The sequence below is a fragment of the Trichogramma pretiosum genome, unplaced genomic scaffold, assembly GCF_000599845.2.
Source record: "Trichogramma pretiosum strain Unisexual culture from Peru unplaced genomic scaffold, Tpre_2.0 scaffold8, whole genome shotgun sequence".
Classification (NCBI taxonomy): Eukaryota; Metazoa; Arthropoda; class Insecta; order Hymenoptera; family Trichogrammatidae; genus Trichogramma; species Trichogramma pretiosum.
This window is the reverse complement of record NW_019641699.1, coordinates 2,625,600-2,643,290: the sequence shown is the minus strand read 5'-3', so window position 1 is coordinate 2,643,290 and position 17,691 is coordinate 2,625,600. Positions and strand designations below refer to the sequence as shown.

The 17,691-nt window shown below is 36.5% G+C and overlaps 3 protein-coding genes across 6 annotated transcripts; 2 read left to right on the top strand and 1 right to left on the bottom strand.

Moving 5' to 3' along the window:
* The first annotated feature begins 989 nt into the window (after nucleotides 1–989).
* LOC106653156 (F-actin-uncapping protein LRRC16A) lies at nucleotides 990–14,143 on the top strand. Of its 4 annotated transcripts, none has more exons than XM_014372451.2 (20): nucleotides 991–1,913; nucleotides 3,415–3,512; nucleotides 3,577–3,824; nucleotides 3,904–4,081; nucleotides 4,157–4,395; nucleotides 4,468–4,604; nucleotides 4,804–4,991; nucleotides 5,056–5,133; nucleotides 5,207–5,540; nucleotides 5,626–6,022; nucleotides 6,291–6,723; nucleotides 6,798–7,015; nucleotides 7,086–7,509; nucleotides 8,423–8,440; nucleotides 8,546–8,949; nucleotides 9,017–9,315; nucleotides 9,384–9,671; nucleotides 9,767–10,024; nucleotides 10,717–10,793; nucleotides 11,211–14,143. In XM_014372451.2, the coding sequence occupies exons 1-20, from the start codon at nucleotides 1,877–1,879 to the stop codon at nucleotides 11,325–11,327; spliced, it is 4,470 nt and encodes a 1,489-aa protein (XP_014227937.1). In that variant the 5' UTR covers nucleotides 991–1,876; the 3' UTR covers nucleotides 11,328–14,143. The 4 variants fall into 4 exon arrangements, with proteins under 4 accessions (XP_023318298.1, XP_014227937.1, XP_023318296.1 ...); XM_023462528.1 differs by having other exon boundaries at nucleotides 4,744–4,991; XM_023462530.1 differs by lacking the exon at nucleotides 10,717–10,793 and having other exon boundaries at nucleotides 990–1,913; nucleotides 4,744–4,991; nucleotides 11,211–11,321.
* A 189-nt stretch (nucleotides 14,144–14,332) lies between these two features.
* On the top strand, nucleotides 14,333–15,496 carry LOC106653160 (uncharacterized protein C20orf24 homolog). Its single transcript, XM_014372456.2, has 3 exons — nucleotides 14,333–14,630; nucleotides 15,141–15,244; nucleotides 15,319–15,496. The coding sequence occupies exons 1-3, from the start codon at nucleotides 14,532–14,534 to the stop codon at nucleotides 15,488–15,490; spliced, it is 375 nt and encodes a 124-aa protein (XP_014227942.1). The 5' UTR covers nucleotides 14,333–14,531; the 3' UTR covers nucleotides 15,491–15,496.
* Nucleotides 15,497–15,691: 195 nt separating this feature from the next.
* On the bottom strand, nucleotides 15,692–17,430 carry LOC106653159 (TP53-regulating kinase). Its single transcript, XM_014372455.2, has 4 exons — nucleotides 17,273–17,430; nucleotides 16,407–16,628; nucleotides 16,030–16,302; nucleotides 15,692–15,956 (listed from the first exon to the last, which is right to left on the bottom strand). The coding sequence occupies exons 2-4, from the start codon at nucleotides 16,603–16,605 to the stop codon at nucleotides 15,709–15,711; spliced, it is 720 nt and encodes a 239-aa protein (XP_014227941.1). The 5' UTR covers nucleotides 16,606–16,628; nucleotides 17,273–17,430; the 3' UTR covers nucleotides 15,692–15,708.
* Between the last annotated feature and the right edge of the window lie 261 nt (nucleotides 17,431–17,691).

Sequence of the window (17,691 nt, the reverse complement as noted above, 5' to 3'; positions counted from 1 at the left end):
ACCCCTTATATGGACACATTCGTCCTTCTACCTGTATACCTGCTATGCTATACCGATATATAGTTATATGAAGCGTCGAGTTCGATCAGCCCCTCATGCATGATACACCATATACGTATGGCAGGCCCTCGATTGTGGACTGCGGCGTAATAATGCACGGATGCATGTCCGCCCGCATCGATGCGACACGATATACACAAACACGGAATAATTATTGGTTTATCGGGGGGCAAAGCAAACGTCGAATCACGACCATGTGCACGAGAGCGTATTATTATATATTTATATACCTACGTAGGAGATAGGCACATCAACATGGGCACGCGGAGATAGCTCATGCATCGACGTTTTTCAAGTTAATATCGCTCGACGCGAGTTCCAGGGAAACTCGTGACTCCGACCTAAAAATACCTTTCCACGGAATAATCGTTGTCGTTGTGTCTATTCGCCTAGATTATACAAGTAAAAGAGAAAAGCTGCGCGACATTAGCGCGCATTAAATATATCCTGCCCACTTGAGAGTGTCTCCGAGTGTACAAGAGTGCACGTACATGTATGTTCGTTACATATGTGTGTGGGGGTGCTCCGGTTCTCACGAATCTCCCGCATCTTTTTTTGTCCGTGTGTAAGGTAACACGATCACTGCGTCGCGCTGCAGCTCGTTCGCGTGTGCTGCAGTTCGTGTGCAGTCTGCGCGAGAAGAGGCTTTAGCTGTAGCAGCGACAATATGCAGTAGTTGCGAGGGCGCCTCGGTTGTTCGACGTCGTCGTCGTCGTCGCGTTCGGAACTTCGAAGAAGTAGCAGCAGCAGTCTAGCTTCACTCGCTGCTGCGGCTGAGTGCTGCTATATACGAAAAATCGACCCGCTCGTCGTCGTCGTCGTATATCGCTGTGTGTGTAGCTGTGTAGTGCGCGCGAGTGTGCGTGGCTGCGAGCAGACAAGGGGTCGCGCGTTCCAACCGCTGCTGCTGCACACGTCTGGCCTATACGTATATATATATATATATACGGAGTCGTATCTCTCCGTCTCCGTCTTTCGCACGCAATCGGCACGGCCTCGTACAGGCTTCGGCAGCGCAGCATATACGCAACGCACGCACGGCAGCAGTAGTTTTTGCCGAACGCTCGTACTGCGCGGACGACGGCTCGTTGTGTATGGACACACATACACACACACACGATAATATATAAAAAATACATATTATATACGAGTGCTGCTCTGCACACAGAGACACAAGAGGCAGGCCCCGATGTGAGATATTCAGTGCGATAGATCACGAGAGATTGTCCGTGTGCGTGGTGCATCGTGGTGCGTTCTCTCTCGACGCGACTACGTGTTTTTGTGTCGTGGTCTGTTTACGTATAGGTGGTTGTGATGTCGTACGTGCCCAATAACGAGTGAGAGAGCGAGGGTGTTGTGTTGTGTGCTGCAGCAGCGCGCGACTCTCGCGAGTCTACATGCACATTGCACTCACTAACGCACACGTACACACACCGCCTCTCGACGTCGCTTGTGTTTATTGTGTTTCGTCAACTCCAGTGCTGCACACAGAGAGTTTATAATATATAATATAAAATACATAGCGCAATGTCAGCGTGTCTTTGTGCCCTGGGAAAAAGCGTGCGACTACTCGCTGCTGCTGCACCGGGACGTAGCCACAATACGCCGAGGCTGCTTCCAGAGTATAGAGACCAGTGATGCGAGTCTTGCTCCGATACAAACAAGCTCCTCTCCGGAATACATTCCAATAAGTAATTCATATACATCGTACGTACACGCGGAGTGTTTTGCCGTACTGCGATACTCGCATAGACAGATATATATCACACACGCATCGATATAGCAGCGACGTACGCGCCCTTACAAGCAGATAAAAATGTCTACGAGATCGCAGCTCACGAAGGATCTCAACGGTAAGCTCTTCGCACGTTTGCTCGACTCATTATCGCTTGCTTGCTACTTTTTTTTGTGCCCAAATGTGTATACTGACCGCTACATACTTGTGTCACGTATAGTCAAGCAGTATATCTGCTCCTAATGTAATATAAAATACTTATGAGGATATGGATATGCGCGAGCGGGGCAGGATTATACCTCGAGGAGGAACTCACACGCAAGCAGCAGCAGCAGGCTTTCCTCTCTCTCTCTCTCTCTCTTTCTCTCTTTCTCTCTCCTGGGGGTCCGTCCATGCCCGCGAAGAGTTTTGTTTCTCATGGACTTGCCCCGCCTGTCCCTCCTCCTACTTTCCTCTTTCGCGCTTCTTCTCCCGTGTGTTATATGTTGTATATACCCTTCGAACTGGATGCTACAGCCTGCAGCAGCATCCCATGGATCGTGTTTACAAGCTAATAAAAGTCATGCACCCATGTATGCTCCTCTATCTGCTCAACGCCGCGATACATTTTATATGTATAAATAATGCTCATTCAATGAGAGTTACGAAAAAAAAAGAACAGACAGTGCAAGAAGCGAAGAAAATCACACGGCATTTGTACTTGATTGTATTATTTTGAGGTCAGGCGCATTTGTGTGTGTCGTCTGTGCTCTGTCGTGTGTACAGTACATATTGGAGTGTTTTAAGCACACTCCGTTATATTTGCCGGTGAGTGTGGTACTAAGAAGCGCACACACGTATATTGACGTGTGTGCCCCTTCTTACGATATTCTCGCTCTCTTTCTTTGACTGGAACTCTTATAGTGTCTTTCTCTCTCTCTCTCTCTCTCTCTCTCTCTCTCTCTTTCTCGAAGAGAAAATATATATACTTCACTACCGCCTGCTGCTGCTGTCTTTATTTCTTCTGTATAGATATATATATAAAAGTATATACGCGTACAACATATACACCAACTGTTTTTACATTCCACCTTTGCCACTCTCTTCGAGATGTGTGATTATTATAATGGATGAGAAACAGGCACCGATCGTGCGCGGCTGTATTATACACTCTGAAAAACTTGTTATGTATATTATGCCTTTCATGGTACCTGCAGATTTTATAAATCTGAGTCACCGAGTGTACTTGCTATGCTTCAAGGGCTGACAGGGTTTAAAAGCCATATTTTATATCGATTTAATGTCAGGCGTCAGACGATTTTCATTACGCAGCAATTGACGGAATTGTCAATTTTTTAACTTGCTTCAATTTACACTTTTTACAATGTCAATCAAATGCTCTATGACAGAATGCTTGCATTGATTCTCATTTAATTTTCTTCAATACATGAGATCATCAGCACTATTTTTGCCATTATGCCAGTAAATGTCATTTACAACCAAATAAAATTTGTATGTAAATATCTTGTGAGGGAAAAAAATAAGCTGAATTGCTGAATCTTGAATAATATAATTTCTATACTTCTCAATAAATAAATCATGAATAGAGATTAAATAATATTGTTATAATGTATTTTCAGAATCTGTTAAAACACTTTTGGGAAAGCATGTAAAAATCTTACTGAAAAATGTTGTGAAGTTGGAAACCAAACCTGATAAACTTGAAAATCGAGTTCTGGTAAGCTATTATAACATTAAAAATTATTTCCCTTTAATTTCATATTAATAAAATATATTTGTAGGTATTTTCACCATGCCGCCTCTTTTTACTAACTGCAAAGGTACCTACAAGGATCGACTGTCATTTCCATTATTTGGAAATAATATCAGTCGAATCCAAAAGAGCCAATCAATTAGTGTTAACAGTTGGAGAAAGAGTGTACAACTTTGTAACAATGGGTATGGGCAGTGTGGATACTTCAGAAGTAGATGCTATGATAGAAGCACTTCATACAGCAATCAGAAACATATTTCCAACGGTACCTTTAAAGTAAGCTTTGAAAAATAAAAAGTACAATTAGTAAAATTAAAAAATTGTAAAATTATAATAACTTTCATTTTTTTCTTAGTTATGTGATCAGAAAAATTGATGTGATACCAGCCAGCAGATTACAAAGCATAAGAGGTAGTGATCTAGCTAGAAGTACAGAAGCTACTCGTCATACTGGTCCTTGTGGTGGCTTTTCTGCTCAGTATGCATGTATGTGTGATTTACATAATGTACCTTACAGAGAAGAAGTTGCTTGGGTAAATATGATTTCATCAGTTTGAGTTCTCATTGCATAATAAAAATTATTTGAAATTTTAAATCTATTTTTGTAGGATGTGGACACAATATATTTATCTCATGATACAAGAGAACTAGATCTGAGAGATTTTGATCATCTTGATCAAAAAGATTTAGTTCCAATAATATCAGCTTTAGAGTACAATACCTGGTTTACTAAAGTAAGAATTTCTGGCCTGAAATTAAGTCATGAACCATTGGATAGATTGTTACACATATTAAAGAGGTCACTCTCAATTCAAGAAATTTATTTTGATAATATTGGAGCCAAATGGTAAGAATTGAAATAAATATCTTGAAATATTTTACTCTGTTCAATTTTACTAAGAAGAAACATTTTTCTTAGGGATTTTGCTCATAAGTTATCACTTGCTTTGATTGCCAATACAAATGCTGTTCTTCATACAATTGACTTGTCTAATAACACTATTGAAGACAAAGGAGCTGCAAGTTTATGTGGGGCAATAGCTAAATTATCTCAAGGTAGCTGAATTAAATCCATTAAATTTCTACCATACAATCGTCATTTTTTCCTATTTTTTCACTTCCTGAGCTTCAACATTCATTTTTATTTTTATTTTTATGTTTTTCCTATCTGTACTTAGAAACATATGATTTTCAGTAGGTACAATTTCTAATTCATCCTCATTTACCCGGTTGCATCAATTTTTTGCACCTTTAGGAGCCGCACATACAACTGGACCACTAGGTAAAATGCCTAAAGGTTTACAGAAATTAAACTTGGCTCGGTGTGGTTTGACAGGCAAAGGAGTTGGTCAAATTGCTCATGCTCTAAGTCTAAATCGAAGTATGCCTACAAGTTTACAGTACCTAAATCTTGCTGATAATACTTTGAAAGACGATGTAAATGTGAGTAACAATTGAGATTTAAATAATGTATTTGATAACACAATGCTAAATTTTAAATTTACAGAATCTGTGCAGCTTTTTGGCTCAGCCAAACGGGATAACGCACTTAGATCTTAGTGGCACGGATACTACTTTAGAATGCGTAAGTAATAACAAAAATCAACAATTGATTCATCAAAATTCTAAATACTGACTTTTATATCGATTTTTTGCAGCTTTTTGGAGCGTTACTGCGTGGTTGTGCAACAAATCTAGTCCACTTAAACGTAGCCCGTAACTCGTTCACGAGCAAGAAAACCAAAGAAATACCGCCAAGTTTTAAGCAATTTTTCACAGCAACATTGTCACTCAAATATTTGAACATTTCATTTTGTAAATTACCATTAGAAGCATTGAAACATCTGTTGTTGGGTTTGGCATGCAACGAAAGTACTGTTGGTTTAGAACTTGACATGAGTGGTAATAATCTTGGATCAACGGGTGCTCACGTTCTTGAGTCTTGTATACACGGAGTCAGGTGCATTTCTTCTCTTGATATATCAGACAGCAGTGAGTTGTTTTTCTCTGTATTTATTTGTCAAGACTTTTATTTATCAATTTTTTAAACTTAATCTCTTAATATTTACTTCCTCAGATATGGATGTAGATTTGGCACAAGTAATCACTGCTATAAGTAAAAATAAATCCATAAAAAATCTTTATATGGGTCGAAATACTCTCGGCATGAAGAGTAAACACATAGCTGTTGTAATGGACTCACTTGTACAAATGCTCCAAGAAGAAGATTGCGTTCTCCAAGCGTTACATTTGCCAGATTCGCGACTGAAGGGTGATTTATACAATCTGATAAATGCCCTCGGTAGCAATACGTGTTTGCGCAGCCTCGATATTAGTGGCAATCAAATCGGCGATCCTGGAGCTAGATTATTAGCTAAAGCTTTACAAATCAATAATCATCTCAAAACCATCATTTATGATAAGAACAATATAACTTTACAAGGCTATGCTGATATTGCTCACGCTTTAGAAAGGTAAACAATTTTGTATAGTCATTGGAAATAAATTAAAACTCTTCTCTGAGAAGAGATATTTTAATTCTATTAACAAAGGGATGAAAACGATTGCATACATAAATAAATTTACATACGCAAATATATTGACTTTCGTAAACCGTTTTCGGGGAGCTTTTGACATTTAAATTTCGTCGTTTTATGGTTAACTACTGTCCTTTCAAAGGACCATAACAATGAAATAACAATAGTTTCCAACAAAATTAATTAAGTTTTATGTATTTTACAGGAATTATAGTGTCAGATATATGCCAACACCAATATACGATTTACAACCGTGTATGAAAGCTTCTGCCGAAAAAACTGAACAGCTCACAAAAAAGATCCAAGATCTTCTCCAACGTAACGTAGCACCCCAGCGTAACAGCCATGGTCAAGCGTTCCGCCTACAGCAGGGCTTCCTTCTAAGCTCTACACAACATATGGTCGATCGTCTTGTCGTTCAAACTCAAGACACTATAAAAGCCCTAGCTGCTGAAAGTTGCAATGCCAACGATGATATCAATTATGCGACTGGGCTTATTCAAGATGCTGATAATTCAAAACAATTGCTCCCTAGACTACATGAAGTGCTCCAGAGACGCGATGAAAATAATCCTATCGAAGCTAAATTGACCGAGGCTGCGAATCAAGTTCATAAAATTGCTTCAACTTATTTGCAGGTAAGTTTTTTCCATAAACAAGATAATTTTTTAAGTGTTTAATGTTATGTAATTCCTGATATCGTTATTTAAAGGATTCTTTGGATTCTATGCTTAAATGTGCTAACGAGCAATGCCCAACGATTCTTGAGCAGACAGTTCGTAATAGAGATGGCGATTACGATGAAAATGAATCCGTCAAATTGGAAACACATCTCCGAAGTTCTTGCAAAGATAAAAATTCATTGACTCTAGAATTTATACAAAACACCATTACCGAGCAAGCTGGTGCAGATATTATAAACAAAGTCAAGTGAGTATTTATTTCCAGTAAATGTATGTCTCTAACGTCACAAATGTCTATAAAACGACTTTTTTTACAGCGAACTTAATCTATCAGTAGCGGCTCACATCTCCGACAGAATTACCGATCAAGTTATCGAATCATTGTCTGGCAGTTACAAATCTCTGATCGGAGAATGCGGCACCGAAATACGCACGCGAAGCAGCACGCCAGACGTGTTACGGCCGAGCGCCGGCTCGACTTCGAATCAAGGCGGAGGCGGGGGCAGTGTACTCGGCGTCGGCATGTCCGTCAGTATATCGGCTGGCACGCCCAGCAGAAATTGCGGCAGTATCGTTGCTGATGACGACGAAGACGACGACGACGAGGATAGCAGCGAGGAAGAAGAGGAAGACGACGACGAGGAGCAATGTCAGGCGAACGATCGAAATAAAGAGAGCAATGGAAGGGTGGTTATTGGAAAGGCTATGGGTAGACTTTCCAATGATGATGATTCGCCGATGGTGAGTTTTTGCCATTCCAGCTATGTGAATTATTCTCATTGTTTTGGGTGATGGTGTTGAAGTGGTTTTTGAAAATATTTTAACTTTCCTAATGTACATAAAATCCTATAAATTTTAATTTTAAAATTACTCAATTTTTTTATTCAATTAAACATTTAAAAATTAAAATTGAGTATATAATTCAAAATTATACACAAGATTTAACTTCACTTTATGAGAATTTCATGGTTGGATGAATTTATTATTCAACTTTATTCATACAAGCATATAATTATCTATCTTTCAATTTGAATTAGATCTCTTATAAAATTCATCTATCTTACATGATATTAAATAAAAAAGCGGTATTTCTCCATGGATACAATAATAGGCTGAGTCTATTTTCATTAATAAGTTGTACAGCTAATATATAGTTACGATAAAGTTGGTAAATTAAAATTGTTTATCGAGCATATTTGATATTATGTTATATTCGTTAATTTCTCTAATGGAAAAGAGATTATTTCAAGCGTGACCATTAGAAACTAAGCATCGTATCAAGCCTATTCAGCATTACTAAACCATACGAACCGCTGAAAAATATTGTACTTTTACTTGTTGGAAAATGATAGTGTGGCGGTAACTTTTTACTCGTGCGCGATGCCGAAATGCACCAGCCACAATAGTCGAGGTGTTGCTAACGTAACGTTTGCATCGCCGCTGCCGCGCGCGCGCGTCAAATAGCTCGAGGCAATTTTAATTTACGTATACCATTGGTAGTACGTATATCGTAAGAGTATACATATAGTAATGTAAATACATTGGAGTATGTGTTTTTTTCTTATTTGTTTCACTAATAAAAAACATGGTGTCATGGTACTAACACTCATTGGGATTCATTCTGCTTGATTCTTTTTCCGCATGCCTTGCGCAGCTGGATTACCTGAATCTCGTAAGTACGGCAGCGAACTTTTCTATTCCCACCAATGCAGTTTTTTGAATAGTCGATGAAATAACGAGTTGAAATTCTAAAACGTGCATTATTTTCACCACATAGGCCACGCCGCACTTGTCAAATAAGCGCAAGAGCTTGCACGGAAGAAAATTACGGCCGAAATCCGTAGTGGACTCCGTGGAGGGTTTGTCGGCCGATGACATTCCGGATCTGCTGCCGTCGTCTGCCTCGTCCAAGGGCCAGCCGACGGAGGGCAACTCGGAGAACGAGATCTCGCTGACGGAATCGATGGACTCGGTGACGGAGCTGCCCGCTGGCACGCATCAGCTTCAACATCTCGTGAAATCGCGTCCACGCAGGACGAAGACGCGCGCGCCTACGCGGCCGATGTTGAAGTCCGATCAGAGTCAGGAGAGTGGCATTGCTCTGGGAGAGGGCTTGGATACGTTTTTCCGACCTACGACACCCAAGACTCCAGATGTTGGCTCACCTACCAGCGATGAAAGGTATTCATAATGGTTTTTTTATATAGATGTAGCGAAGTAACAAAAAATAAATCATTCGAATTTGTAGCTTGGTAAATACGCTGCAATCGAATCAAGATTGCGGAGGTAGTCCGAGCCTTTCTATAAGCAGTCAACGAAGCGATAAGAAACCACCGGTAGCCAAATCCGCGCCCGGTAGTAAAGGTGAACAATCGCCGCGTTCACAGTCGACCGATGATGTGGCAAAATTTTCACCGGGCGCTGGACGAAGATCGCGTGGCGATTCACCACTCACAGTATCACCACTGACTCGAAGAAACACAGTTGATACTTCGAAAAGTAGTAATGAGAAAGTTGCCGTCGATGGAGCCGACCAACAGTCAATTGGTTGGTGTTTGTAAAGTTTGATTATTGCTTTTCACTAAGAAACATTTCGTAACGGTAATTATTTTTAGGACCAAAATCGTTGACACCTAATAGTGAATCGGTTAAGGAGCAGCAAAACAATGAAAAAAATGAGAGCAGTACAAAAGGTACTGTGATGTCTTCCGTGCGAAAATTCACAGCCGCAAGTAGCCCAACCAACGGTAGCGTTGCTAAAGGCTACAGCTTCGATTCAGCCAAATCACCAGTACTCCGATCACTCACTAACAAAAATAATCAAGCATCTGGCGACAGGCGATCACCACCTAGCACTGCCCCTAAACCTAGACCATGGAGCATGGCTACCGACAGAAAGTCTGGTATGATAATGTTAAAATTCAGGACAATATACTAATATTAAAATTTGTTTTTATCTCTTGAGCCCCGTTTGATTTTAATGAAAATAATTTTTTAGGCGAATTTAATCAATTACTCAGCGATGGTTCGTCACCCAATACATCAGCAGGCAACACACCGGACTCCGGTGACGCGCTGGACGAGTCGACCGACAGCGGAGTCTGTGGTCCTGCCTCATTACCACCATCATTGACGACCAGCTGTATCGTCACTGGCAGTCTAAATTCTGGTGGAGCAGAGAAGCGCTCGGTGCGCGAATTAGCTGCCAGTTTGACGAAGAGCAATAGCCAAGGCAAAGCTGACAAGAAGGAAAACGGTAAATTTCGACGGAGCATAAGAAGCGTGTTTTTCAATAACAGCTGAGGCCTCACTCGCTAAATTAACCAAATGCAAACAAAAAAAGCTTAAGCGCCTCTTTTACAATAATCACCATGCCAAAGAAGATGATCGCAACGCGATACACACGTTCATCGATTAGAACCGATTGCCAAGCGTATCGATACATTAGATTGATAAAGGTTAAGATCGTTCTTGCACACAGAGCGAAATGTCTATTATGCAAACCACGAAACAACACTGAAGAGGCGTTGTTATTGTTTTTGTTGTTGCTTGAAAATTTGCGAAATAAATGCTTACTGTATTTGCGTATTGCCACGGCTTATCGAATTATTAATGCGATACAAGTTAGAATAAGTATTGTAGTTTTGATATTAGAGATACTTAATCTGGCGATCATTCGTCGCATTTACACATTTTCAAATCATTTATTCATTTATAAATGACGTTCGATCCATTAAGCATAATTCATGTCCAATGTCATTATCAAATCGTGCAAGAACCATCTTAATCGCGCACTTGTTATTGCATATTATTTCCATCTGCTCACGATTTTCGTTAAGTTTTCTGTTCATAATCATGCAACATCAATTATCAAATGGCTACAATGCACGAATTACCAGTTTTTGAATTTTGTTTTTATTAGACCTGCTTGCATATATTTTATTTTAGAGTATTCCGCAGCATGGAGGTCAGTTTTGCGTCATTATGTTGAACCCCCGACACCTATACAGCCGTCCTCTCTTAAGGTATTTTTTAAGTTTTTGTTTTTTATAGATTAATTTATTTATTGCTAAGTATACAATCAAACAGTACTAAATACCACAATTTAATTATATTATGAGTTATTATTTGTAAGCAATCTTTTTTTGTACAATTCCTACTCCAAGTAGAAAATATTAATTTTTACACCATTTTTAACAAGCTTACCAATAATATACACATTATCTATTTTTCACGAATATGATGAAAAGTACAATTTATATGAAAATTTGAAAAAATTTCGCACATTTGCTCAAATTTGAAAAGCATAATAAAGTAACTAAAAATGCTTGCGACATTTTTTCCAATGTTAATTCTACAGCAGGGGAATCTACGTGATCCTGAATGTACCTGAATGAAAAAACCAAGATATTTACACCAGTTATTTGCTTGTGTGTTTATAGGCACCGGAAGCACAGAGAGAGACTGAGCCTAATCGCCGCCTGGCTTTCAAACTACGACGCACTTCATTTCTTCGCGATTCGAATTTTCATTACGATAACGACGCGGTAGATGTGTAGAGTGAAAGAAAGAAAATTGTGATTTTTTGTTGTTTTGACAATCCAGCAGCATTGAATAATTAAGTGGTAATGAATGAACAAAAATTTGGCAACATTTTTTCTTTCTTTTTCTTGTGATCAATGTCTGTCAATAGCTTATTTCGAGCTTTAGAATGAAGAATTTTTTCACAACGAAAATGATAATATCAATTAATCGAGTATCTATAAAATACGAATTATACCTCGATAACAACATATATACATATACAGTCAAGAGACATTCCAAAATAAATTTTTATACTTGCCCGATTCTTGTACCATGTTATATTCAATAAAAAATAAACGTGTAGAGATCAAGAACTCTATGTGTATGTGTATGTGTATGTGTGGACGTTGGATAAAAGCGAAGGTACCGCATTTTTTGTAAGTGCCTGCTATTTAGTTATATTTTTTGTCTGTCTGAAGAATGTTTTTATTTTTTAATGAATTTTTTGTGTTATAAATCATGTAGTTTCAAAGCTTCGTTCGTTGTGTCACTCTGTCATATAGGCAAGGGTACTTAAGAAACACCCTGTTATTATGCATTAAATCATCCAGCACAAGTCAACTATTCCATGCCATCTTTCATCGCTCACTCTCGCTTATCATTGCAAATCTATTTCTCGATCAATTATTCCACTGAAAAAGTGTATTTATTTTCTGGAATTCGATTTTTTAATGTCAAAAATCACAACGACGTTTTCATAAAACTTTATGTTACAATTTGATAACCATGTATATAAAAATACATTCCAAGTTTCTTTTGAGATAATTCTTATTAGAAACTTATATTTACTCAAATTTTTCTTGACTTTGTGTAATTAGCAAATGAATTTAATTTAGTATATTCAACATGCAAAATCATTCATGACTTTATAAATAAGAAATATCCGATAAACTATATAACAATAATATAGCGCGCGAGTAATGCAGAGGTGATAAGTAGTACTGAATGATTTCACCAAAACTTAAATTTGTTATTTCATGATTCCGGAGTTAGTGGTGCCAGTTAGAATGGTGATCTTTTTAATTATGCAATTTGTTTTGTTACTATTTATGTAAGTGCACGTGTAAGTGCATGACTACTTATGCCGATTTTTGTCCATTTAAATTAATGATTTGTGCGTGTATTCACGCACTGTAAATAAAAAATGTGTATAAGCCAATTATTTAAGATTAGAAATGAATAAAATCTATATTATTGTACCTTCTATTTCTACAAGCGCCTAGTAATTATAAAAAGAATAAAAAAATCATATATGTTCCAACCGTTGCACATGAAATAAGTATTTATTAGAAAGCGGCGTTTATGTGGTCGTAACTGAAATACCACAGCTGAGTAGCCGATGTTTTATTTTGCAGGGATCATGAAAATGAAATAAACTCCAAATAATCTTTAAGTACTAAAAGATAATGTTAAATTTTTTGTGCACAGTTTTCAATAAGAATCGAATTGGCTTATAAGAAAACAAGAACCATATGATTACTATTGAAATGCTTAGATAATACGTAAAAACTGATCGAGTTGAATAAACTGTAGTTTAAATCGTTCATGAATTTTACTATCATATCTAATTATATTTTTAAAACTTTAACTAAAACAATTATGTTTTATTATAAAAATTAAAATTACATATGAAATCGAAACAATATTGATGCACAATATATTTGACCAATTTTTTAAAAAGGTATTGATGAATAATCAGAAAAGTTCAGAATGGTTATTTTACAATCGAAAAAATTGTTACTCCAGTTAGGTAAAAATTTTGAATCTTGATAAAAATATTAAATATCAATAATATACAACCCTTTATAAAAAGGAAAAATTTTTCGACTACTCGGCCAGTAAAATCCAATTGATCCTTAAATATATATACAATTAGTTACAATTATACATTTTATCAATCGTATCTCAGAACAACTGTGAGTGCCAAATTAATAAGAGATGGAACAAAATAAATGAGATTATAACACGCGACTGACATTATAAATTTATCCTGGTTGGATGAAAGGAGCTTTGTAAAAAACGTATTCAAGCATATATGTATCACTGATTTATTAGAAAAGCTAAAAGTTGGGTAGTTTAAATGTTTTTAATTTTATCGTTGAAGAGCAAGAATTTTACGAATTTAGTTGCATAAGTGATATTAGAGCGTACTTTTTAATTGAATCATACGAGTGAAAGTATTTCTCGAAAACTGTGTTACGCGTTTTGCAAAGAAACATTGGCTATTAATGAATGCATACATATTTTTTTATTTTAAAGTCCTAACGCCTATTTAATAATTTTTATAAGTGCGGAAAGTATGTGTGCGCGTATATGATTTAGAATTGAATTATATACAATCGGACCTTCTGAAAGTTCATGGAAAGTAGACTTTTATTGAGATTAGAATACGTTTGTGAACCAAAACTGATATCATCAGCAGTTCCGAAAGCATTTTTCTTTCTTCTAAACTTCTATCGAATTTATATATACATTCCTTTATAACGACGCGTCGTGCACGTTATACTTTGTATCCTTTACCATGAACCACGCATTTTGATAGTTGTCGTCTTGTCATGGTTTATATATAGTTTTTATATTTATAAATATGAATATTTGTAAGATGTTTTAGTTTTAAATTCAATCCATATCATTTCTGAAAGCAAAGTATAATATAATATTCGTATAAAATTATATTGTTCACCACGCGCGAAATATCCGGTGGGATTGTAATGTATTTAGCTTGGGAACGGAGATGTATTTAAGCGTATAACTTTGAACGAACAATAAAAAAATGAGATCGATTTGATAAGGAATTTGTGTAATTTTTTTCAAAAAACATTCGTCGCCCCATACACCAAAAAAGTTCACTTCTTATCTGTAATTGCCAATGATGCGCCTCTAATCGACGAAGACGGCTCTCTATATGCCACGTCTAAAATCGACAGCGTCATTATCGCTGTCAATAATAGGAGTTTCTGGGCAAAAGGTGTGTATACCTATATGTTGTGACCGAGCGCCACGCATGATCGAAGAGATCAAGCGTCGTGACTGTAAACGCTCAAAACTTAAACCTGCCTGAATGACGCCCGTGTGTGTTTAGCAGTAGATATCTTGGCAGACGACGATGCTGAGGTAGCGCATTGCGAGTGTTGAAATTTTCATCATAAGTTTTATTGTTTATTTCTTCAAACGTTGCGATGGCGAAAGGAAAATCATCGAACCAGTCGACCAGCGGTGCCAAAAGTGACAGCGTCTGGGTCAGGGCATTCACCGCTAATTCAGAATGGCCAGATAAGGTATAAACCTAACCTGCCATATTGGTGATTAATTGTCATAAACATTGGGATTATAATAGGGTTTCAGCTACTTTTCTTCCATTAAAAGTTTTTCAACGCCATAACTTCAATTTAGCAAAAGTGATTTTAATTTATAAATATGAAAATAGAAACTTCTTTATTACGAATAATTAGTGCTAACTAAGTGTATGCTAATACGTTTGATAAACGTTTGCCACGTAATTTTGTCAAGGTTTTTATCACATAAAAGTTAAGCCCACTATAATTGAAATGTATCGCCCGTAGTGCAGTTATTTTGATGACAAGCACTAATTTTGACTCGGTGCAGTCACGTGATGCCGGTTCGTGATACGTGCACAATTTTCTTAGGTGCTCCATTTAAATCGCAAATTCAGGGGTTTGCTATTTATAATAGCTGAAAACGACGCGAAAAATCTCATTGATTCTAATTGAATTACCGCATTTCATTACTCGAGAACTGAAACTAAAATTTTTTAATTTACATTTTAGGAGGAGTTTTTAGATGTTATTTACTGGGGAAGGCAGATCATTGGAATCATAATTGGAATTGTGTGGGGATTATTTCCTCTAAGAGGATTTTTGGGCTTGTTTTTGTAAGTCAACAGTTTCTTGTGATTCATCAGCAATATTCAGAAATGTTATTAATCAACTTTCTATTATAAAACAGGTTTGCAATTGTTAATGCTGGTAGTTTATATGTATACTTTAATAGTTTTCAACAAGTAGATGAAGAAGAATATGGCGGTGCATGGGAACTTACTAAGGAAGGTTTCATGACATCGTTTGCAGCATTTTTAGTCACATGGATTATAATATACTCAGGACTGCATTTTGGCTAAAAAGTGTTTCATATTCAGTTGAAATTGTGAAAATGTGCAAAAGAATGTTTCCAGCAATTGTTCAATGAGAACTATGTGACATTCCTTTATATAATTATATTATATACATAAGAATAAGTTATTTTAAGCTTTATATGTACGTACAAAAAAATATATTTGTCAACTGAGTACTGGTAATGTACACAGTCTAAATCATCACAAAAACTTGTATAAAATTACTAGCCCACCATTGTTCGCTTCCTACCTCTAGCTTTCACATCTTCATACTTGGCTATAATTTCTTTTAAACGGGAATTATTTTTAAATTGTTTTTGATAACTACGATATATAATCTTGAATAAATCTGGTAATTCTGCATGAGCACTGCTCAATGATCTTTCCAAAACATATAAATCAACAGCAGCATCTTCTGAAGTAGACTCAGTTTTGGCTAAACCAAAATCTATAGCAATAAATTGATCTGAAACTAAGTGAAGTGTAAAAATAAAATTAATTTCTAGAATATAAATTAAATCTATGAAAAAAATTGGTAAATTTACCATCACTAAAGGGTTGAGATGTTAATAATTTGTGTGAATCTTTCAATAGAATATTGGATGTTGTTAAATCTCCATGAACAATACATACTGCATGTAATTGAGCCACCACTTTTCCTAATGCACTTGCAATATTTTCTATCAAATCCTTTACATCATTTTTTTTAGAAATATGTTCATCAATGAAAGCTTTCAATGTGGTAGAATTTTCAATATATTCCATAAAAATACTTCTGCGATTATAATCAACTAAATAAATAGTTGGTGTAGCAACACCTGAAAGAAAATAATATTATTATCTAAATTCTTATATGTATTAAACAAGCAGAAGTAAATATTTTTAGTCTAAAATTTTATAATAGATATGAATTATATTTTACCTGCAGATTTTGCTTTTACAAGAGCTCGAGCCTCTGCCTTGATTCTTTCTTTAGTTAGTCTGGTATCTAAAGTTGGATGTCTGTATTTTTTTTCAAATCTCTCTTTTATTAATACAGATTTGCCAAGGTAAGTTCCTTTATAAAGTCTTGCTTCTGCCCCTTGAGCAATCAGCGTAGATTCTGGTATTGTGTAAGTCATTGTTTTTCTAATACTAGTATGCCCTGTTAAAAAAATTTATTATAGTAAATGACTTTGAATAATTGTAAAAAATTGACATATAATTGACTTATTATTGTTTTAAATTCCAATTATAAAGGCTCTTTTTTGAATTATACTAAAAGTACTGTGTTAATTTTGCTTTATAATCAATAAATAATATATAATTAAAATAAAATTAAAGAGCATCTACTTTTAGGGTTAGTTATTATTTATTAGATTGTTAATTGCAAATTTGTTTTTATAAAATTTTTTGATTCATTAAAAATATTGGGAAGAGTTTAATTTGGATTCTTTTTTAGATAGATATCTTAGTGTATTTGAAAGAAACTGTCTCAAAATGATTACATGCGTGAAAAAAAATGGCAAATTTCGTTTTAACTATCAAATTGAATTACAAGTACAATTCAATTAAAATAATACGATATAAGTGTAAACATGTTACCCACATACGAAAATATTAAAAGCACGTAAAAATAATTTCTGTACACTTTATCATTGATCAATACACATTGATAATGTGCAACAAGTTTGTATATTTTTCAATTTTTGTTCTAATCATTAATCGTATTCTATTTTCAATATTTATTTCCATTTTCAAGATTGAATACCGAAATATCACGAAAAAATGACCAGAAACTCATCTTACCAACAAATGAAATTGATGAATAACTGTATTTGTTGTTGACACGAGTTTGTACACAAAGAGAAAAATGACAACGTGAGTTCTGCTGTTCGATTTAATAGTAGAAATGTAATCTGATTCTCGAGCAGGCGACACCGCCACCGCGCGAAAATCGGTGACGACGCATGCGCTCCTATTTTACTCCTCTCCTCTCTCTCTCCGGTCTCCTCTCGCGGGCCGCCGACGAACAGCGGAGCAACGAGTGAACGGCTCACTCGCGCGATTCGCGGGCTCGTGCCTCGTGTGTGTGTGTGTGTGCTGCAACACTCCAATGTGTAAGTGCACTATGTCTTACCTGTCTAGCAGCTCGGAGCCTGTTTACGCTCACGTACAGACAGACACACATACCGGAGTGTACTACGGGTCGGGAGGAAGGCGCGCAG

What these genes read in the sequence shown, in the direction of transcription:
- LOC106653156 (XM_023462528.1), top strand. Translation starts at nt 1,877, where the DNA reads ATGTCTACGAGATCGCAGCTCACGAAGGATCTCAACG. An exon ending in AACTTGAAAATCGAGTTCTG is followed by an intron (nt 3,513 to 3,576) that starts GTAAGCTATTAT and finishes ATATATTTGTAG; the next exon opens with GTATTTTCACCATGCCGCCT. An exon ending in AATAGCTAAATTATCTCAAG is followed by an intron (nt 4,605 to 4,743) that starts GTAGCTGAATTA and finishes TATGATTTTCAG; the next exon opens with TAGGTACAATTTCTAATTCA.
- LOC106653160 (XM_014372456.2), top strand. Translation starts at nt 14,532, where the DNA reads ATGGCGAAAGGAAAATCATCGAACCAGTCGACCAGCGGTGCCAAAAGT. An exon ending in ATTCAGAATGGCCAGATAAG is followed by an intron (nt 14,631 to 15,140) that starts GTATAAACCTAA and finishes TTTACATTTTAG; the next exon opens with GAGGAGTTTTTAGATGTTAT. An exon ending in GGATTTTTGGGCTTGTTTTT is followed by an intron (nt 15,245 to 15,318) that starts GTAAGTCAACAG and finishes ATTATAAAACAG; the next exon opens with GTTTGCAATTGTTAATGCTG.
- LOC106653159 (XM_014372455.2), bottom strand. Translation starts at nt 16,605, where the DNA reads ATGACTTACACAATACCAGAATCTACGCTGATTGCTCAAGGGGCAGAA. An exon ending in TGTAAAAGCAAAATCTGCAG is followed by an intron (nt 16,303 to 16,406) that starts GTAAAATATAAT and finishes ATTTTCTTTCAG; the next exon opens with GTGTTGCTACACCAACTATT. An exon ending in ATCTCAACCCTTTAGTGATG is followed by an intron (nt 15,957 to 16,029) that starts GTAAATTTACCA and finishes CACTTCACTTAG; the next exon opens with TTTCAGATCAATTTATTGCT.